Raw genomic sequence first — 22,469 nt, 5'->3', positions numbered from 1 at the left:
TTTTCTTTTTTTAAGGTGATGGTTGTGGACACACTGTTCTGGGCCCGGAAAGTGGAACTCTTACTTCAATAAACTACCCACAGATGTATCCCAACAGCACGGTGTGTGAGTGGGAGATTCGTGTAAAATCTGGACAGAGAGTGCAGCTCAAATTTGGTGATTTTGATATTGAAGATTCAGGTGCTTGCCATTTTAATTACTTGCGAGTCTACAATGGAATTGGACCCACCAGGACAGAGATAGGTAGGAGCTTTTATGTCCCTTTGTTTTTTAATGTTTGAATGCTGTTGTGTGGGGTAGAACTTGAAAAATATTCATTCCCTACTATTTGTTTGCTTTCAGAAATACTTCTTAGTAAACTGTACTGACCATGAACTAATGTGTATTTAATATAATACACACAATAATTCTTCCCAAAATGCCAGAGGATTGTTACAATTACATTGAGTTCTAAGCAGGCTGGGATCTTGTCTACCTGTGTGTATGTGTGCAGTGCCTAGTACAGTGAAGACCATCGTGTAATAAATGATGAAAAGGAATGAGATGTGTACTGTATACAAGGGTCTCAAATAGGGGGAAGGAGTGAATTTAGTGTAATAGAGCTATCATATATTTTCTCCTATTCCCAGAGCAAGAAAATCATGCAAAATTTTTCTTACTGTGATGCTATCTGCTCTTCACAATATCAGAAGAAAATGGAGTAGAATGCAGTCAATTTGCTAATGATAGCACTGTCCTAAAAGCACTGTTATGGAAGAGTTAACTTGTCGCTGTGCTGTATGGTTTTCTGTTAGAAGGAAAGGGAGGGTAGAAGTAAAAATCTAACCGTATAAAATTTAAGAGTAATAATCCAAAGAAAAGGAGTCTCCGGATTTTCTATGCAGATGTATTTTGGCTGTTTTACACTTTCTTCTACAGATATTTCTTTCAGCAATGATGTTTTTGTTTTTGTATAATCCAAGAATATTGAAGTGGCTGAACCAAATCTTGCTGTAAAGGCACTTGTGGAATGCTGGCTTTTTTCAAGCCGACTTGTCTTACTGTTGTTACCTAGATGACTGTGTGAAAATAAGTATGTGCTCTGAGCCCTTGAGCCAGACTCACTCTAAAATAACAAAGCACTGAGGTCCTTAAATGGCAAGAAACGTCCAGGCCTGATCAGTCTGTTACTCACTTGTAAAAGTGAGTTAAGTGACTTAAGTAAATGTTCTACTTCATTTGTTTCTTTTCTTTCGTCTTTCAGCTGTATCCAGCTGGTGTGAGTATAATACGTTAAGCAGTATGTCTCTTTTTCTGCTACTAGCAGATTAATTCATGGAACTAATAAGGATGCTACAAATTGCAGCCATGGCTAACAGAATTTCTTGAATTTACATATTTGAAACAACAGATAGTGGCGATATTAGACAACTGACTCCCATTTTGACCCTGTCTCTTGATTTTGTCTCTAGGCAATTATCTCAGGTAAAAAAAAAATAATATAGAGTTAAGGTGGAAGGAATCTCCGTTCTGCCAAAAAACTTGTAGGAGAATGTTCAAGATTTTTCCTCTTCCCCTCTAGCCCCTAAAAAACATTCAGGAAATTCCAAGTTAAATTTTAGCTTTGCAAGCCTTGGATTTTGGGTTTTATTTATTTATTGCAAAATTAAGATCAGTCAAAGAATCTTAACTCTGAAGTGTCATCTGAGAACAACCCTAAACTCTGAGGCAATCTTCTCCATCCATGTGTGTGTGTTGAATACCCTTACCTCTTAATAACTTTTTGGGGGTCATGAAAGAGATGAAGATGGATAAAGTTGTCGTAAGGAACTATGGAATCAGAGTTATGGATGTTTGTGACCCTGAATGTATTTTGTGTACTTCCAGGTGTTTTTTTGTTTTGGTTTGGGATTTTTTTGGTAAATTGAATCATTCATTTGGAATTTCCAGGCTTTCAGTGTTTGTGTTTTTTTGGAAAACTACAAAATTCTCAAGTGTTGTTTAGCTGAAGTGTTAGTTTGTTAACTGAAAGTTAAGTTTGAAAAACTATTTGCTAGGGAATTTTCTTATATTAAAAAAAATAGCATTATTCAATGAAAGGAGTCCCTGCACAATTTGGAAGCTCAAGAAGGACTTGGTGAACCTTACAAGCCTTTCATTCTTCCTAGACAACCTTTCATCTTCATGTGGCTTGATATCTCCTATTGCCATTTAGCCTCCTATGCCTTTCCTTTTTTCACCCCCTTCAAGTTTGGGTTACTCCCAGCAATCTATATCTGGGCCATTCACACTTTGCATGTATTATGCATATTTTAAAAGATGCACATATTTTTGAAATATAGACATGTATATAATATGGTTTTAAGTGTGTTTATGTTTAATGCAATAGTCTTTGCATTCTCATAACACTGTTAATATCTATGTAAGTGTATGTATACAAATGCTAGAAGTCTAAATACTAAGATGGGTGAACTCGAGTGCCGGTGTTAAATCAGGATATTGATATAATTGGCATAACAGAAACTTGGTGAAACTATGATAATCAATGGGACACGATAATACCAGGGCACAAAATATATAAGAATGACAGAATAAGTTGCGCTGGTAGGATTGTGCACAATATGTGAAAGAAAGCATAAAATCAAACTTTACCATAGAATTTCTATGGACAAAAACTCCATGTGTGGATAATAAGACTATAGCAGTAAGAATATACTCCTGACCAGAATGGTGCCTGTGATCATAAAATGCTCAGGGATATTAGAGAGGCTACAAAAACAGAAAACCCAATAATAATGGGGGATTTCAACTATTCCCATATTGACTAGATACATGTCACCTCAGGATGGGATGTAGAAATAAAATTTCTAGACACTATTAATGACTGCTTCTTGGAGCAACTAATCCTGAAGCCCACAAGGGGAGAGGCAATTCTTAAGTTTTTATATGGTCAGAAACATGACAAGCCAAAATGTAACAGGAAAGCCTTAGAAAAGTGAATCAGAGGGAAACTTTAAAAACTGCATATCTCCGAAAACTCTTCATTTATCTTGCTCCAAAAATATTCTATCCTATAATGAGATATGGAATGTGAAATGTCATGTGTGTTGACTTATTTTTGGTGGATGTAGGGGTGGGTGGGAAAGTTTTTGAAAATCATGCTTATCATGGGAAGTTAGCTTTGTTAGCACTTCTTCATAATAGTGTTCAATCCAGTATATGAGTGCTGTATACCACTAAATGAAAATAAATGTTTTACAAATACATCTTCCTGCAAATTAGGCCCATGTGAGTTCCACGTGCATTCTTATTTTGTAATTATTAAAAGGTACACAATATTGTTTATTGTGATCAACTGTTAGTTAATCTCTGCACAATGACAATAAACTTATACTGTGGATCTTTCCATTAACAAGGTAAAATTACAGCTGGTCAGCAAATACTGGGGGCTTGCATTACCTGAAAGAAAGTTATTTTTACAAAAGTCTTCAAACTCAAACCACAGTGGAAATTCCAGTCAGAAATTCCATTTCTCTACTAGAATTTGTGGATCTGTGATAATTTTGCAGAACATCTCCTCCTTGCATCCAAAGATCTCCACAAAACTTGTGGCATACCTTAAATATCTGATGGAGAGAATCCTCCCTGAGCCTCCCACCCCACTGAGCCCGAACTAGCTGCATCCGGACCTCAACTCACCAAGTCCCACTCCCCAGCATCCAGACCTCACACCCAGACCACCCCGACAAGCCCCAGCCACCTTCACCTTGGACCCCCCTGAAGAGTCCCATTGTCCCTGCACCCAAAACCCTCAACGAGTCCCTGTGCATCCAGATCCCTCACTGAGCTGCCTGCACGCAGATTGTCCCTCACAGAAATCTCTCACCCCACACCTGGATCCCCGCCCCCCACTAAGCCCCTCCACACTTGGATCCTGTTGGGCTGAGCCTGTATAACCATGTCTTGTGCACCTGGTGCAGAGGGGCAGGGCCCTGGGGTGTTTCTGGGACAGGGCCAGCCCTTGCACTGTGTCAGGGTCAGGTGCAGCCTCACTGCCAAGTCCCTGTCCGGGAGTGTGGGGAAGGCTGCAGGGTGATCTCCCACCTCCGTGCAGCCATGCTGGAGCTTCCACGTTTATTTATTGATTGACCAAATTTGAAGAATTTTGCAGCATTTTAAAATATTATGTGCAGACTTTTTTTTCTCTGAATTTTTAGGCACAGAATTCTCTTAGGAGTAGATTTTGGAGATGTAATGTAAAGTGTATATTAAGCCAAACTACAGAGGGGGCATTATCTGGGGATTAATGGTCCATTAGGAAGAGCTGATAGCCCGAGATGCTCACTGTGGGACATCAGCTCATTCCAACTATTAATTAGTACCCAGATATGGATTAGGTAGCTCTTGCTATTAAATATAAAAACTTGCTTAAAAGAAACTTTCTTCTGGACTTCTTCTAACTTCATGGCTCTATGCATTTAATATAACTAGTATGATGTAATGTGAGTGGCATGTTGTATCCTTGGTGTCTGCTTTATGTCCTTTAAATAAAAAATGTTGGAAGAAAATGTCTGAATGCTTCAGATACTGTTCAAGATGATTTTAGTGAACATTAAATGAATTAAAAACTGGATAACTTGTCATCTCAAAATGCAGTATTTCATGGATTCATCCTCAGAGTGGGGGAAGAGTTTCTAGTGGAGCCCTAAAGAGATTAGTTCTCAGCCCAGTTCTGTTTAATATTGGTATAAATCACTTAGAAAAAACATATATAAAATCATTTCTGATCAAGTTTGCAGATGGAATCATGCAAGCACATGTATTTTTCACCTTATCTAGTAGGCTTTGCAGAATTTGAGCTAGTAGGTACTGGGGAAATTTTTCAAGCCCTTTTTCTAGGTTCATGGCTGGTCTTGCAGTATACATAGGCTTGGCAGAATTCAGTTTTTATTTTATTTTTTATAACTTTGCTAGATATCTATCTATCTATTTAAATTTTCACACTTGTGGGAAATTATAGGGGGAGAAGGATGTCAGACAATATCTATTTAATTACCATAGATGTTTAGATTCAAAAAGTTAGAAGCTGTATAACTATCGAAACACAAATTGTCAACATCACATGTCAAAATATACAAAGTAAATATCCTTAAATCAAATTCTAATAAGTGTTTATGCAGCATTTTTCTTGCTTTGCCTAGCTGTACATTTTGATGATTGATGGAAATATTTTTTCATCACTTTGTGTATGTTTGGTAATTTGACTTTTACTGACATTTTACTAATAAAAATCTAATCCTTCCAAGCCTAGGGTATACAGTGTTAACCAGGAGTCTGTGTCTATAGTAAACGTCGGACTTTGCTGCCAATAAATGCTTTCCCAGGGCTAAAACCAGACAATATTTAAACCTGTTGTGTGCTCTCCAGTTCTTAATAGTATAGGAACCTGTTGTTTTAGTCTTGCTGCTACTGGGACTTAATTCTCATGCAATCTGTCATGTTGTTGTTGTTTCCCATTTAACAGTGGTAAAAGGTTTAGAAAATGTGACCTGAGGAAATGTTTAAAAAAACCTGGCTATGTTTAGTTGTGAGAAGAGAAGACTGAGGGCGATATGATAGATCTTCAAATGTCTGAAGGGCTGTTATAAAGAAGATGGTGATCGGTTTTTCTCCATGTCCACTGAAGGTAGACAAGAAGTAATGGACTTAATCTGCAGCAATGGAGATGTCGGTTAGATATTAAAAAAAACTTTCTAGCTACAACGATAGTTAAGTCCTGGAATACGTTACCAAGGGAAGTTGTGGAATCCTCATCATTGAAGGTTTTTAAGAACAGGTGGGAGAAACACCTGTCAGAGATGGTCTAGGTTTACTTCGTCCTGCCTCAGTGCAGGGGGCTGGATGATCTCTTGAGATCCCTTCTACCCGTATATTTCTAGGGTTCTCTAATAGTCCTATTTAATTGTTCTGCTGTTTAAGCTCATGTTCATAGGTATCCCTGATTGAATCAACAATTGAAATGCATATGATGTCTGTACTCTCTGTCCATCTCAAATACTGAGCATGTTCTTCACTTACAATCAGTTCACTTTAGCCTCAATGTAATTAGAAAACTTTATGTGAGCTTACACTGAACATAAACAGATTTTTTTAATGAGTTTTTTTTTTCTTCCTAGGTAAATACTGTGGTCTGGGCTTTCAGATGGACAGTTTAATTGAGTCAAAAAGTAATGAAGTCACAGTACAGTTCATGAGCGGGACACACTTTTCTGGGCGTGGTTTTCTTGCCTCATATTCAACCACTGACAAATCAGGTATTTGTCAGATTCAGTTAATTATTCTGTGTAGTGATTAAAATTAAAGCTGTATAATAAGTACAAACTTATTTTTCTGTGTTCTCAACATGAGCAGTGGATATCTAAAAATGCACACTCTTTGAGATGTCATCTTCACACTTCTCAACTGTCCTTCCCCCTGGATACACTAAGTTACTGTTCAGAGTGGGTTAAGCAATGAAACAGATGAAACAGCTGCTTTAGATAAAAGACTAAATACATTTTTTGGAGTATAACAACCAAGATGCTGGATGAAGATTTTTAGTGTAGATCACCTCTTGATAGAGTGGCAATACCATGGAATTCTGATCCCATTCCCAGTCTCCTATAATTCCTGTGGTAACTGTTGCATTTTTCTACCTTTCTGTTTTCACACACATCTATCAGTTCCAGTCTTTCTGTCAAGTATCAGAGGGGTAGCCATGTTGGGCAGGATCTGTAAAAAGCAACAAAGAGTCCTGTGGCACCTTATAGACTAACAGACATGTTGGAGCATGAGCTTTCGTGGGTGAATACCCACTTTGTCAGACGCATGACTTATGCTCCAATACATCTGTTAGTCTATAAGGTGCCACAGTAATCTTTCTGTCTGATCTGCTGCTCCTTACCTTACCCCTGCATCATATCCTGTTTCCTTGCTCCCTCCAAGGAATCTTATGGCTAGGGCCCAGCTAGTGGCTTCTTGTCAGTTTTTGTGCAAACAGCATCTTTGTTCCCCTTCCATGCTCTTATGGTGCCATGGCCTGCAATGGAGGCGGCTATACATGTTCTTCCTCTTTCTTTACATTTGCTACTTGTGTTCAGCCTAGACACCAATAGACATGGGTGTAGAGCTACACATGATCCTCCAGTTCTCTGTGAACCACTAGCAAGTGTTCTGCAGGCCACAGTTTGAGAGCCTTGTTGTTAGAGTTAATACTACAAAAAAGTGGATGAGGTCTTCTTTTCGTTCTGAAATGTTATGTTTTCTCTAATTTGACTTGCATAAATGTATGTGTATTTAAACTTGACAGTTCAGATTGACATAGTGGATAAACATGTCAGATTTTAGCTGTCACTCTGATAATGTGGGAAAAGCCCTCCTGTGTTCTGTACTTTATCCTGCTCCACTTGTGCAAGACTGTCATATGTTAAAACCCAGAACTAATTTCATCCTCTCTATTCAGTTTCCTCTTGTAAGCAGAGTATAAGAATTTCTGACTTTTTAAAATATACTACAGTGCACTTACAGGCATTCTGTGAAGCATTACCAGTAATAATTAAAATTAAACTATGCAAAATAAATTAACAAGATCAATTTTGTAATGTTTACATGCTAAATTCTCAGGGGATTTCCAAGTCATTAGTACAAATTATCAAGGTTCTACTGTACCATAAAAGATTCACAAATTAGTATGTTGTTTAACAAATACATTTTCATTCAAAGACTTTTTTGGTTGAACCACACACAACTGATGAGTCTGAGAGATTCAATTTGATGGGCTTCATGTACTTTTTAAAAAGTTGGCTAAAATTGTTGTCTTTATCTTCTTCTTGACTTAATATTTTTTTTCTTTCCAGACCTAATAACCTGTTTAGACAATGCAAGTCACTTTTCTGAACCAGAATTCAAGTAAGACTGCTCTGCTTGTCTTCCCCCCCGCCCCATCACTACGGTTATTTTACTGTGGTTTTATTCATTCTGTTACATACATCATCTTCCACTTTGCCACTTTGTTTCAAACAGAGTCCTTTGGATGGTGAAATTTAAATGATTAAATGACAACATCGTAAGTTCTGACCTTGTAGTTTCCAAAAATGAAGATAATCATTTTAGTATGCAGTAGAACCTCTCTAATTTGCACTAAATGAATACACAGAAAAACCAGCAGTGTCCTCACTTTCCAGCCAAAATTAATAGTGCTAATGAGGGCTCATGTTACCAAGAATTCATTGCTTTTACAAAATAAATTACAAAATGTGCAGAAGTATTACCTTTAATACTCATGTCACTGTTTACAGTCCCAATGACCACCATAATCACTCCCCCCACCACTACCCCACACACACAGACACTATTTTTTTAGTTCCTGGAGAAACTGTGGTAACTCTCCCCCCTGGAATAGAATACAATCCCTAAAGATACTGTGTGTGGTTGCCATATCTGTCACAACTTAAATCTAACATACACTTGTCAGATGATAAAAGCATATTTTGTGATGCATTAGCCCTTGATTTTCTATTATTTATTCATTTACTAATTTGTAACATTAATTTGCCATTGGTCTCACAATTAGTGTGAATTAATGAGGTTCTACTGGGACGTAATAGACAGTTGTGTTCTTTCAGGTAAATGGTAGACAAGGCTGGACATCAGGATACATGTTTTTCCCAAATAAGTGCATCATTTAAAGCTACAAAGTATTGTAAAGCCAATAAATGAATTTGGGTTACATTTTGGAAGGCCTGTAAACTCATGGCACCACCACTCTTTCAAGATTTGATCTTTGCAATCCAAATCAACAGTTTGCCCCTATTTAGCAAAGTGCTTAAACACTTGCTCAAGTCCCATTGACTTTACTGGGACTTGAGCAAGTGTTTAAGCACTTTGCTGAATAGTGTATTCCAACTTTCTTCCTCAAGTATTTGCTTTTTCTTATTTTGTGATAGAAACTGGCACTAGAAGGTGAACATGTGCTTTCATCAGAAGCACAACTATCTTGCCTCCTGCTTTCTATGCTCTAAAAGCATTAGCTGAAGTCAACCAGTTTCTTATGATTAAAGCACTATATGAAGATATTCTGTAATGTACACTTTCCAGAGATACCATTTTAAAATATAACATATATTTATTCACTTATATATATTAATATTTTAAACTTTTAAACTGTGTGTGTGTGTGTAGTGTGTGTATACACACACACACATACATATACACACACAGTTTAAAAGTTTATAATATTAATATATATATATATATATATATATATATATATACACACACACACACACATACACACACAGTTTAAAAGTTTATAAAATAAAAAAACACTAATGCTAGAGTTCTGGATTCTGATTTGAAAACTTCAGAATTTACAGATAATTGATGTATGCACACCAGCCATGATACCAGACATAGGGATTTACTTATTAAAAATGTAGTTAAAGCACATACTTTCATGACATTCCTCTCAAATGCCTGGTTTTTACTGTTCTAAATCTTTTCCTGAATATATATTTCTGATTTATATGCAGTGGTGTTGTAGCCATTTTAGTCCCAGAATATTAGAGAGAGACGGTGGGTGAGGTTATATCTTTTTTATTGGACCAACTTCAGTTGGTGAGAGAGACAAGCTTTCAAGCTTATGCAGAGCTTCACTTCAGGTATGGGAAACATACTGAGTGTGACAGTTAAAATACAAGATAGAACAGATTGCTTAGCATAAGTAGTTAACATTTTTCAAGGGGCCATTTTTAAGGGACCACTTCACCTTGAAAGGCCCCTTGAAATATGTTCTCTACTTATGCTAAACAATCTGTTCTACCTTGTATTTAGCTGTGATGCTCTGAGTACATGTCCCAGACCTGAAGAAGAGCTCTGTGTAAGCTCAAATCCTTGTCTCTCTCTCACCAACAGAAGTTGGTCCAATAAACAATATTACCTCATCCACCTTGTCTCTGTTTCTGACTTGATAGAGTCTCAAATCTATCTACTTGATGGCTGTCCCAAATTATGACCTATTGATAGGTGGTAGTTTTAGACCACATTACAGTACAGTATTACAGTCCTACCAAATGGTAAATTGTCTGTTCATGGTTTGAGATGCAAAACTTTAAAATTACAATGTGCTGCTTGCTCTTTTTAAACTGAAGTGTAATGGCATGCATATATTGACTTCATATCTCCTTTTCTTCCAGTAAGTATTGTCCAGCTGGATGTGTGATTCCTTTTGCTGATATTTCTGGCACTATTCCTCATGGATATAGCGATGTAAGTAAATTTAGACAGTACAGTATATTCATTTTAAGTTTGATTAAATTCTGCACTTTTTGATAAAAATCTGCTGCATATGTTTTTCTGTCAGCTCTATTTCCTTGGCTCTGGGAGTAGATACTTACTAATGTGACATGCTGCTGATTTTGCTCAGCTGCTTCATGGCTGGAGCTCCAGATGTTGCTGTATCCAAGAAGTGGTTAAGCACTCCACGCTCTTACATTTTGATATCTGTTGAGAAATGTGGATCACTAGAATAATCTTCATTACTTCCCATTTTATTTCTGTTGGCTGGCTGTCTCAAGTCTGTAATATTCAGCTTCCTAGAGAGGAATCTGACTTCTTAATGGCATCCTCTGATTTCATGACACTGTAATGGATCTCAATAAACAGCAGTCATATTTTAGCTCTTCCTCACAGAATGGAGATTGATTGTGTGGACTACATTGTACTCTGGCAACAAAAATAGCTGATTATCTAGTGTTTTCTCTAGTAATGTGTATAAAAACATCTAAGTTGTGTGTGTTTAAGTGCTAAAAAGTGTATTCTGTGCTGTCTGTTCTCAGAGATGAGATAACGTGATGAGTGGTGCTCTGTCAACAAATAAGTATGTAGCTCCTCAGAATTGTATAATGAGCAACTATACCCTTCCTGCACTTTCTGTTAAGAGAAACAGGTTACAGTAACCAGTTTTTTCCTACCTGGCTTTTAGCATATGTAGATATGTCTATTCTCCTTACCTAGTCTTACCTAAAAGATTCTCAGGAAAATAAACTGAAAATCACTTGCATCACCTCAGTATGTAAGTTCCAGCTGAAGACCTTATTCAAGCATAATGTTGTATTCCATACACTTCCATTACACTTCTCTTTTAGAAAACAGAAAAATGCATTTCATGTTTTATACATTCAAAAATGAATGGTGCCTGTGGGTAGTGGGGAGACAATTAAATAATAGCAGTTTCTTTATGGCATAAAAATTCTGAAACACTTCGGAAAAAATGTGAACATTATTTTCTATTTTCTTCAAAGTCCTCGTCACTTTGCATGGCTGGTGTGCATGCAGGAGTTGTGTCCAATATTCTGGGTGGCCAAATCAATGTTGTAATCAGCAAAGGCATTCCATATTATGAAAGCTCTTTGGCTAACAATGTCACCTCAAAAGTGTAAGTATATTTGCTCTGTTGTTTTCATATATTTAATGCTTACCTCTTGGTAATAGGAGATGTAAATCAATCTGTGATCATCAGTTGTATCAAGGGAAAACTTTAAACTAGTGGAGTTACCCATCCATAGGAATGGTAGATTCTGTTCTAAGTAGGTTCTTATGCTGTACTCATTTTTGTGGTGTATGATTTCCTGTCCAAATTATTGTAAAATCTAGGCCATAAGTGAACATTAAGACTTCATTGCAAAACTAGGGAATCTACCTTCAAAAATATACGAACGGCCATAAACTCCTAATAGTTTTTCTTTTAAATAATAATTTGATTGAATATATGCTAGTCTTGACTGCTACTTTGTAGTTTGTTGTCATTCATGTATATAATAAAACAATATCATTTTTTGTAATTCTTTGTTCAGTTTTCTTACAGTGGGGTAATTTTTTTTCCTCTTCCATTTAAAAAAAATAAATAGCCAGGGAAGGTTTTTTTTTTTTTTTTAAATTCTTACCTATTGCAGTGTAAAACTTCAGTTTGAATCTCAACAGCTGATCCCATAGCATGTCCTATGGCCGATAGATACACTGAGGAAAGAGCAGGTGGCTGTTGTCTGGTTACTTGAAACCTGTTTTTCAAGGCTGACTGCTCAGACCAACCTGAAACCCATTGTGGTGTGTGTTTGGACTTGTAGATCATTGTCTGTTTTGAGACCCCCATCAACATTTGGGAAATTTTCTGAAAATTTTCTGCCATTGCTAACCCACTGTTCAGCCCTGTTTGATGACAGCAGTGTTTGGAGCCCTAATGTAGAGAGACTACTGGCTGCTCCGGGCATTTTGAATACTGTATCATGTAAACGTCTTCAGAGCAAGTCCAATTGGTATGGTGTAAATGCCAGTGTCTGTTCTGCTCTAGGGCTCCCAACATCGCAAATACCAATGGAGCTGAACCAGTGTTGGTCACAGTGGGAATTTTTTAGAAAAAGTTAGTTTAGACAGGACGTGAATGAGCAGTGAAATAGATTTTTTTTTAATGGATTCATAGTCATGTTTTCTTCTGAAGCACCAACATACTGTGTTATGGAGTCTGCAGGATTTTGAGTATTAAAGGATTATATATTGTTAGAAGATCACAAACTGAACTGGGCTACTGGTACTTGTCTAAATTTGAAGCATCTGTGCTGCAGTGCTCATTGAAATATCAGATCTCATAGAACAGAGCTTAGTTCAGTTTGATCTGTTGATATTTCAAGTGTAGTCATGCCTGGACATTTGGTACTTGGAAGAAGGATATTGCACAATGCAAATTGTGAGTAACGTGGTGGTCCTCTTGATTTAGAGCCTTCTGGTCTTACAAAACCCCAGTAAATGAGAGAGGGTTTGGGTGGAGGGAGCTGACCATTGTTTTCTTGTTCAGCTTCAGCGTTTAGATAGCCAAATGTTTTTAATTTGCTCTTCTTCTAGATATATCATTAGCTGCACTTTTTATACTTCTAGTTTACATCTGAAATCTTTTAAACTAGGTGGTACCTGCTAGGCCAGGTTTCAGCCTGAAGCAAAGGTGTTCATACTGACAGTGCTGAAACCATTATCCATAGTGGTGGTAACAGGTGCTACTTCAATAAGTAAAAGTATTTGGGCATGAATAGGTTCCTGATGGGATGCAGTAGTAGGGGGAAAATAAAATTGAGAACAATTTGTCTTAAATGTTCCAGTGGCAGCCACAAAAATAGCTTTCTTTTTGTTTTTTGCAGAGGACTATTATCTGCAAGTCTCTTCACGTTTAAGACTAGTGGTAAGCATATTATCTATGAACCGCATATTGATTTTTGATATAAACTTAGAGTGGGACACATTTTTAAAAAATAGGCCTGTTGTGCTTGCAACTGACTTTTATTTTTATTGTGTTAATCAAATAGTACCTTTTAGATCTTTGGATTATTGTGAGGATTGGTCAGAGTTTGAGGACTTTGAGTATACAAATAAGTGATGAGTATGGTTGGTATCGATGCTTTGTCTAATTTAATGAGATCCTTTAATTTAATTCAGTTGCTCCGAGTCATATTTCAACTTACGCAGTCCTAAATGAAACCTCTCCATTGCTAGGTTTCAGGCATTTAAAAATGTGTTCCCTCCAGCCTCTAAAGTTATTATTTAGCCAAGTTATAATTATTTTGCCCTTTAAATCTTTCCCCATATGTCAATATTCAAGAAGGTTTTTTTGTCCTGTTACAAAAAGAGACATTCTTTTATCTTTTTGTTGCTTTCTTAATATAGTTTACAATATAAGAATAAAATTATCTAAGTGTATTCTGAAAAGTGGAAACATCAGTATTTGCTCATCATTCTATATTTGTAGCAGTTTTTTACATTCTATTTCTCTGTTCTGTTTTACTTCATCCTTAAAGCTAATTTGTTGCCTCTTGCTGAGTGTTAACTGAGTTTTAAAAAATATATAATTCTCAAGCCCCTTAATTTCTATTCTTCTGTGTTCTTATCTTTCTGGTATTTTGATGCCCAGAACTGAATGTAACATGCCAATCCAGATTCTTTCTTGCCAGAGCCTTACCAAGAAACTGTCACATCCTTGCTATGCCAATGTGTATGCCTCTGCACATAAAGCCACAAATTCCATTGATCCTTTTTGTTGGTGCATTGCATTGAAAACTCTCATTCAATTGCTGTCCAGTATAATCAGGCTTGTACCTTTCAGACCATTACTGCTTTCCATGTTTTACCCTTCCTTCCAATATCTCTTCCAGATTATTTTCTCCAAGCTACATTAGCTGATGTTTTCCAAACTGAATATAACTTTTCTGTAGGTCACTTTTTTTATTATTTCTTTGTCTTCATTGATATTTGTAACACCTCCAACTTTAGTTTCCTCTGTAAATTTTATTGATGTACTATTTACCCCCGATCTAACTCCATTAATTAAGTGATTAATGTCAGACTAATGTTACTCAGCAGCCAAGTAGACCAGGGGTTCTCAAACTTTTTTTTCGTGGACCACTTGAAAATTGCTGAGGGTCTCAGCAGACCACGTAATGATCTTTCCAAATGTTGTTTGTACCGTAAAGTGCTTTGGATAAAAGCGTTATATTAAAAAAAAAAACTTAATAATAATTAACTTTTTTTTGTTCTACAAATAAAAGCACAAAACTCATATTTTAATATCAGTAGTCTTACCTTTCTAATGTGATGGATGTGCCCTCTCTCCCCTGCTGTGCCAGCCCCCGAGCTAGGGCTGGGAAGGAAGGAGGTCTCTCCCCAGCCACAGAGATGGGGCTGGGAAGGAGGGCCGTCTCTCCCTGGCAGCCACAGCCCTGGAGCTGGGGGAAGTCGCCTCTTTCTCTGGCCTCCGCAGCCCTGCACATCCCAAATTCCCCCCATCACCTCTTCTCACCCAACTTCCCCCTCCCATCTACCTCCTGTTCCCCCCCCCCAAGGTCACCACATCCCCTTGTATGTGCATCTTCTCCAAGGTCCAGGCACCTAATTAGTGGAGCTACTCCTGCACGGCTCCACTAATTAGGTGGGTGGCCCTTATTCTCTTGTGTGCAGCTGCCCAGGCGCGCACCTTAGCGGGAACTATCCGCGGACCACCTGAATGGAACTTGCGGACCACAGTTTGAGATCCTCTGCACTGGACAACTCATCTGTAACTGAATATGTTGCTTTTTATCATTACCCTTTGTTTATAGTTTTCCAATTTGAATTAACTTTGAATTTTTAGACACTGAGGTAGATAGTTTGCCTTGGTATAAAATTAAATATCAGACTTGCAAAAAACAATATATTACACAATATAACTTTAATTTAATAAGGGAGAATTCAGAGCAAGAAATTTTGATTGTGTAACTTTGGATTTTGCATCTGAGTCTTCATCTCTTATGTCGTTCAGGTTGCTATGGGACACTGGGAATGGAATCTGGAGTAATCCCTGATTCTCAGATTACTGCATCATCAAGTCTAGAGTGGCCTGACCAAACAGGCCAGGCACACATCTGGACTCCTGAAAGAGCCAGATTGAAAAGGCCTGGACCTCCTTGGGCTGCTTTTACCACTGATGTGTATCAGTGGTTACAAATAGACCTGAATAAAGAAAAGAGAATAACAGGTAAGCAGATCTGAGATGGCTTTTAAAATTGTATTTGGAAAGATAGGAATAGGGTAGGTTAATAACTGATGCAGTTTTAATCTGGGGTTATATATGAAGTTCAGTTGGCTTCTGACTGTAATCAGAGCAATGATATTTCCATGGTCCCTAATTTAGCATACCCAAGAAATTCTAGAATTACAGGTGGACAAGTTAGGCTTTACTCTAGGGGGGTGGTTTTGTGTAACTGATTCCCACCTTTATATTGTTTTTTCAGCCTTGTCCTGTTTCTGCTGATTGTCCTTTTGGATCCACAAGGCTTTTCTGGCTTTCATATATCCATGTCAATTCTCAGTTAATTCTCTTTAATATAGCAGTTTGCATTCTTTGAAGAGGATCACCCAAAGGAGGCGTTCCAATTTTACATAATACTTACAAACTAATTTTTGACCGCTGACTTCAGTCTTTTAGTGGTAGCCACATCTTAATCTTCCTTTTTTTGTTTGTTTAACAAGATCTAAAGTGGTATCTGTTAGTCTGCATTCTTTTCCTAGACCCCTTTTCTGATTATGTAGTTAGATTTTATATCAAGTGACCTTCATGTGATAAGGTTTTTCCTTGACACTATAACTACAAAAACTGAAGGGTCATGCTTCTGCTTATAATCGTTCTTAATTTAAAAAATGATGGATTCCAAGACTCATGCCTCATGTTGTTCTGATGCTTTCTTGTGTGTGCGTTGAAAGCCCTTTACTGGCCTTGTGCATTCCCATCTGTCATCTCATCATCTCTTCCATTTTCCTGTGCATAAAGTGATATCCTTCTAGTTCAAAACTGACGAGTGTCACCTTGCCATCTCCCATTAACCTGAACTCTAGCTGCTGTCACTCATGCCTCATTATATTAAAAGTATGTAAACAGAACAAAAAAAACCCAGGAAAATCACCACACTGAATCATTGTCCTTTCTAGCTGTTCTCCCAACAACTATTTCCCTTTTCTTCATACCGTATGGCCCATTGTCACTTTTCCCTAATTGTTGTATTAAGATTAGAAAGATGTCTGAGACGAGGACCTTGCCAAATTCCTGCATATTATGGCACTATAGAAATAGTTATGTTCTAAAAACATTTTCTATCCCATTTGCATTATGATGCCTTTTTATTGACACATTCTTATTGTTTCATCTCTTGGAACCCATATCAGTGTTGCAGACCAGAGTTACCTCATTTGATTACTCAAGATGATAAATTCACTTTTTTTTTTTTTGAGCTACCAAAACCAGCCAAGTTGGATTTTAGTATGTTCATATGCTCTCCTTAAGGGAATTCCTTTGTCGGTGTTGCAGTTTTCTATCTTTAAAGACCTTTTATCACAAAGTTTAGTTTGTTTGGGTGGGAAGATACCTGGTAAATTAATCTGGAAATTCAAAATTGATGCATTGATTAAAAAAAGAGAAATAAAAGGCAATGCATAGTTAAACAGCATTAACTCTGATTCCGTTGCCCATCACTCTTGTGCCCACTTCATCTTGCATACAAAATAGAAGAGACAGAATCATAGAACCATAGAGTTAGAAGGGACCACAAGGGTCATCAACTCTAACCCCTTGCTGTGTCTAAACCATCTAAAACAACTGATAATCCAGCCTCTTTTTGAAAACCTCCAGTGAAGGAGATTCCATGACTTCCCTAAGCAGTTTGTTCCATTGTCCTGCTGCTCTTACAGTTAGGACATTTTTTCCTGAGATTTAATCTAAATCTGCTATACTGTAGTTTGAACCCTCCATGGCCAGAGAGGACAATTTTTCTCCATCTTTTTTATGGTAGCCTTGACATCTTGAAGGAGCTTTTAGAAGACTGAAATATCAGTAAATCTACTAAATCCACTTTGTGTATTTTGCCTGTGCAGTTGGGGATCTTTGTACATTTTATTTTATATTCATTATTTATATGATCCATCACTACCTCATGTATGGAGAAACAGCACTTAAAAGGTTTCTCATCTCCAATTAAGTAGCGAGGGCTTAATATTATGTCTGTACTGCATCTCACATTATGACACACATTTGCATTTCAAACTTCATATGCTTTCAGGGAATTTTTCCCTAAGTGGTCACTTCTTGTGAAGAGATGTGAAAGCCTGTCTTGTTCCAGTGCCTATGTGTGATCAAAGAAAGCAGATGTATTTTGTAATAATTATTGATACAAGAAAGGTATACTTCAGTATAAATGCTACATTTATGTACAGTCAGCCTATCATTAAGTGTAATCCAATCTGGCAGATCTCTTCTCAGTTTTCCTTGTCACTGATAGAGAACAGACTGTGATAGATATCCCAACTCTGATCCTGGTTGAATATATTCATCCGTAGAGCTGAGTAGAGCTGTAAGGTCCAGGAATCGCAAAAGTATAACGTCCTCATGTTGTACACCCATTTATGACTGCATGGTTTTGAGTGCATTCCCCACACTGTATACATTGTTTAAAAGGCAAGCTGCCCTTTCTTTGGACAGACCTTGCAGTGAACATACACTTTTCATTTTAATAGAGTGAAGCATGTGACCACAGAAGGAGAAAGTAACCATCTTTTATTCTTGCATGTTCTGTGCATGTTACTAATGTCTGTGCATGTGCTCTTTCAACATTCATGTGACTCATCGAATTCATCTCTGTGTGCTTCAAAAATATTTAATTTTTTAAATATAGATGACAGGAATGGCAACACTAATTTATTTTTAATCTGTTTACAAAGCAGGAAAAAACCACCAGAAATTTCCTCCATATTTTCACTAAGATATTTGGGTTGTGATCTAGCACAGCAGATATGTGCAAGCTTAACTTTTATGAATAGTCAGGCGGACTACTCATGTCATAAAGTTAAGCAAGTGCATAGTGCTTTCCTGGATTGAAGCTTTGATGAGTGGGATGTGTGTCACAGCTGGTGCTCAATAACTATTAATTCAGTAATACAATAAGTTTTTGCAGTTTCACCGCATATTGAACAGCAATGGAGTTTGGAGCAGTTAGGTGGGAACCGTTGCATGAAGGGATTGATAACTATCAAACAATCTTACATTGGGATAACAATTAGTGCGTGCTGGGAAATGGAACCCCTGACACTCATTGTGCCTTAATTCAAAGGTTTCTCATGACTTTGCAGTTGTGATCACGGGGCCTCCCCTTGTGTATATAATATAGCTGGCTTTTTTCTGTTGCTGTTGTTCCATCTGTTCTTAGTGTTTCCTGGGAGAAAAAGGATTAATTCATGTTGATTAAATCAGCCACCCATCTCTGAGAAGAGCTCTTCCCTAATTTTGTTCAGAAAGGCTGCTTGTACCTTAGTACCTGTAGTAAATATTAATCTAGAGAGAGAGCTGTATCTGCTATTTTTCTCAATTCCACCATGGACACATTGCTTTCTATTTGTGGAAGTGGGTGTGTTCCTTGGAGGTACACTACATTTGCTCTGTCCAGAACACACAAGCTAAGATCTTTAGGTCGACTGCGGCAGGTCCACCGGCCCAGCCTGCCCCCTGGGGAAGAAAGGGCGCCGCGGTGGGTGCCCGCTTGCTGGCTGCTAGCTAGAGCCGCCCCTGCTTGGAGGTACACTACATTTGCTCTGTCCAGAACACACAAGCTAAGATCTTTAGGTCAAATCGTGGCCATGTGCTTCAGTGGATGGCAGCATGTGTTGTGTGTGAAGTAGCAGAGAGTTGGAATACTGGCTTGTGGTGTCTGTCTTTGTCAGAGTCTGGGGATGTCCCTCTCATGTAAACCCAACTGTAGGGCAACCACTGCATGACAGGTTGCATTCACCTCTATTTCCTCTTCTGCATTAATTCTTCAAAGTTGTTTCACCTTTTCCTTATTGTGTGTGTTTGCAATCTGCCTCATGCCAAAAATGAATTAGTTTTAGGTGGAGTGGTTATGTTCTCTAACACCTATACTTCAAGAAGACAATCCTAAACCATCCCCTTTTAAGTGGTCAGTTCAGTCCCACAGCCCTTTCAGGGATGGTCTTTGTAATCCCGTCTAATTGTCTCTCTGCCTGTGGCAGTACTGGTTTATCAACTTCCATACAACAAACTTTTCTTCTTCTTTCCATCTTCTTTCTGGCTGTGATTCACAGTTTTGATCTTAGACTTTTCCTTTAATCTCATGCTTGTATTAATGCTTTCTATAAAAAAACCTTTTTTAGACTATTATAATACTGTAAGTACCTGCCTAAGAGAGCTTGTGGTCTTTCAATGCTGCTTATATATAGCCTGTGAATCCAGAACCAGGGGGGCTTTGGTTTTGTCTTTGTAAATCCAGAACACAAGGCCAAATGCAGCAGCCTGACACCCCATCAAGAAATGCAAAGAAAAAAAATGTTAAGGACATTTTCAGAAAAGTAACTTAAAATAATTATAAGGAGACAGTCAGCGGATGTGGAAGTTATAGATCCTGATGGTTTAAGAGGAAACCCTTTAAAATATTAACTGACACAGAGGAGATCATATGCTTGATTCCTCTACTTAAAGTTACCATATCCTGGGTATATGCTTCATATTATAAATCATTGTATGAAAACATTGACATAAACATTTTCAAAGAGAGACATTTGGCATCTATGTAAATGGAAACCTTCATATTCACAGGCATTATAACTACTGGATCCACCATAGCAGAGTACTACTATTACATCTCTGCCTACCGAATTCTATACAGTGATGATGCACAGAAATGGACAGTATACAGAGAACCTGGTGTTGATCAGGATAAGGTAAAATTTAGTACAGACTTTCTAGATATAGTCATAGATGAGTGTTTAGATAATGTATATATGGTCAGGAATAATGAGGAAAATTACCAAGTGATTTTTCTTCACAGCATGTTAAATTACAGTTTTGATCCTTGGCCCAAGAATAGCATATAAGCAAAATTAAATCTGAATTCATACAAATAACATTCATGAGATGTAGAAAATATACAAATATCCAGTAAAGATCTGAATTACAGAAGCGATATAGGGAGAAAAGATCTCTATTAGAAAATTCCCATTATGAGCTTTAGATTGCCTTCCTATAATTGTATTCCCTTCAGAATATCTAGACTTTTCCCAAAATACATTTTTCTTCATATGTAGTAACATAGACCAGAGATTTTCTTTCCCTTGTGAACATAGAGTAGTATTTGGATTTCTCCTTTCTCTACGCTGTTTCTGTTCATCTCCCACTATTTTCACAAAAATATTAGCACATAATCTTTTTTTCCTCATGGCATTTAACCAATTAAATTCCATAGTAAACATTTCATTTTTAAAAGTTCTCATTGAGAATGAGTTATTGTGATATGTAATTTCACAATAAATCTGTATTGAAAATGTAAGATTATTAAACACATGGCATATCCTGCACTTAAAAAAAAAACTTTAAAGGTATCACTTGAATGGCTATAGGTAACGAAAATTGGATAAGACTAATAATCTCTACTTAATTCTTCCCAGTGGTCTAAATTCGGATTCTGTTAAAATAATGGCAAAATTCCTGCTGACCTCACTGAAATGAGTATTTGGTTTATTTTGCTGCAAATTTGTAGGCACAATATATGTTACCTGATGGGTTTCATGCAGTGTCTAGAATCCAATAAAGTGACTTTTCTAGACCCTAATGTGAGTACAGTTTTTTTTTAATTTTAAATTATGTTAATTTGCCGTGCTTTTTTCCATATACAGACAAAATTATAAAGAATCCAACTATATGTGGGAAGTCTGATCATTTGGCTGAACATGCCAATACTTTTCTTGGAAAAAAGATGCTATCTCATGCAGTTGAACAACCAACAGACTGTCACATTGCTACTCTGTTAAGAATACTCTTTAAAATTACACTAATAACTGTAATATCAGGCTTAGGAGTATTTCATAATGAGATTGTCCTACTTTGTCTCTTTGTATTACTGGTATTATACTTTGAGTGGGATTGCTCTTTTTTTTTGTCTTTCCCAAAATGTTCATGTAATTAAATAAGATTCCAAGAAATGTTAGAGGAGACGGTGGCCAAACTTTTTAAAACCAAAAGTTAGACATATTCATTTGTTTTTTTCTCATATCCAGGCTTACCATTCCAACACTTGCTTCTTCTGGGCTCTGCAGCTTCAGGAGGTAGGACCAGACTTGTCAATCGGCCGAAAGGAGCTTCGTTCACCCTTCTAGAAAATTTCCTGGTTCCCTCTGCCTCCTAACATGAGAACATAGCAAGCACTTAGAGGAATAACTCAGAAGCCACGCTAGAATTCCTTTGTTTCTCCTAGCTGGGAACATCTCTGTTCCAGTGTTCAGTATCTTGTGGTCTCCCCAACCCTCCTGGCTTCAAGCAGAGCCAGAGATAGAGGCCTTAGATGGGCAGATCCCCTGCAGACATTCTCGGCAGAGAGATCCTGTTCTTTCCGTATCTAGGAGGAGCCCTTCCCAGTGAGTGCAATCTTGTAGCCTTCCTTCCGGTACCACCAGAAGTGACATTCCAGTTGCTCAGCTGAAATGAGGAACCTGGCAACCTGAGTTCCCAGCAGTAGCCAAACAGGAAGGCCTAATCAAGAGGGTTCAACAGTAGTGAGAGCAGCACCACTATAAATAATGGTGTCCTAGTTACCAGGTTTAGTTGTACATCTGCAGACATGCCAGTAACCAGCTCCAGTGCTGCTCCAGATGTCTCTTCCTGAACCTAAGGCTTCTTCAGACAGTCTCCTGGATGCCACTGGCAGATTAGGGGCTGCTTAGCTGAACTCTGCTCCAGAGCAGAAAATCCTGTCCATCACTGAACAGTCACACCCCAAACAGCCGCCAGTGCTTTCAGCCAGCCCGGGGGTAAGTAGCTCACCATTGCTGATTTTAAACTCCCTAGTTACCCTAGAGATAACCTTCTGCAGAATTTATCCAAT

General features: G+C 37.6%; 1 protein-coding gene across 6 annotated transcripts in view; it reads left to right on the top strand.

The window, feature by feature from the left end:
* The window catches only part of DCBLD2 (discoidin, CUB and LCCL domain containing 2), a 56,187-nt gene that overhangs the window by 14,740 nt on the left and 18,978 nt on the right, over positions 1-22,469 (top strand). For all 6 annotated transcript variants that reach the window (XM_039531768.1, XM_039531735.1, XM_039531729.1 and 3 more), the window contains 8 exons: positions 16-243; positions 6,156-6,293; positions 7,875-7,926; positions 10,212-10,284; positions 11,319-11,452; positions 13,203-13,243; positions 15,353-15,568; positions 20,189-20,313. In XM_039531768.1, the coding sequence (XP_039387702.1) occupies positions 16-243; positions 6,156-6,293; positions 7,875-7,926; positions 10,212-10,284; positions 11,319-11,452; positions 13,203-13,243; positions 15,353-15,568; positions 20,189-20,313 (1,007 nt within the window). The remainder of the gene's footprint in view (positions 1-15; positions 244-6,155; positions 6,294-7,874; positions 7,927-10,211; positions 10,285-11,318; positions 11,453-13,202; positions 13,244-15,352; positions 15,569-20,188; positions 20,314-22,469) is intronic.

The sequence above is a fragment of the Mauremys reevesii genome, linkage group 1 (genome assembly GCF_016161935.1).
Source record: "Mauremys reevesii isolate NIE-2019 linkage group 1, ASM1616193v1, whole genome shotgun sequence".
Lineage (NCBI taxonomy): Eukaryota > Metazoa > Chordata > Testudines > Geoemydidae > Mauremys > Mauremys reevesii.
Note: the sequence above shows the minus strand (reverse complement) of the source record. Positions and strands in the feature narration are given on the sequence as shown.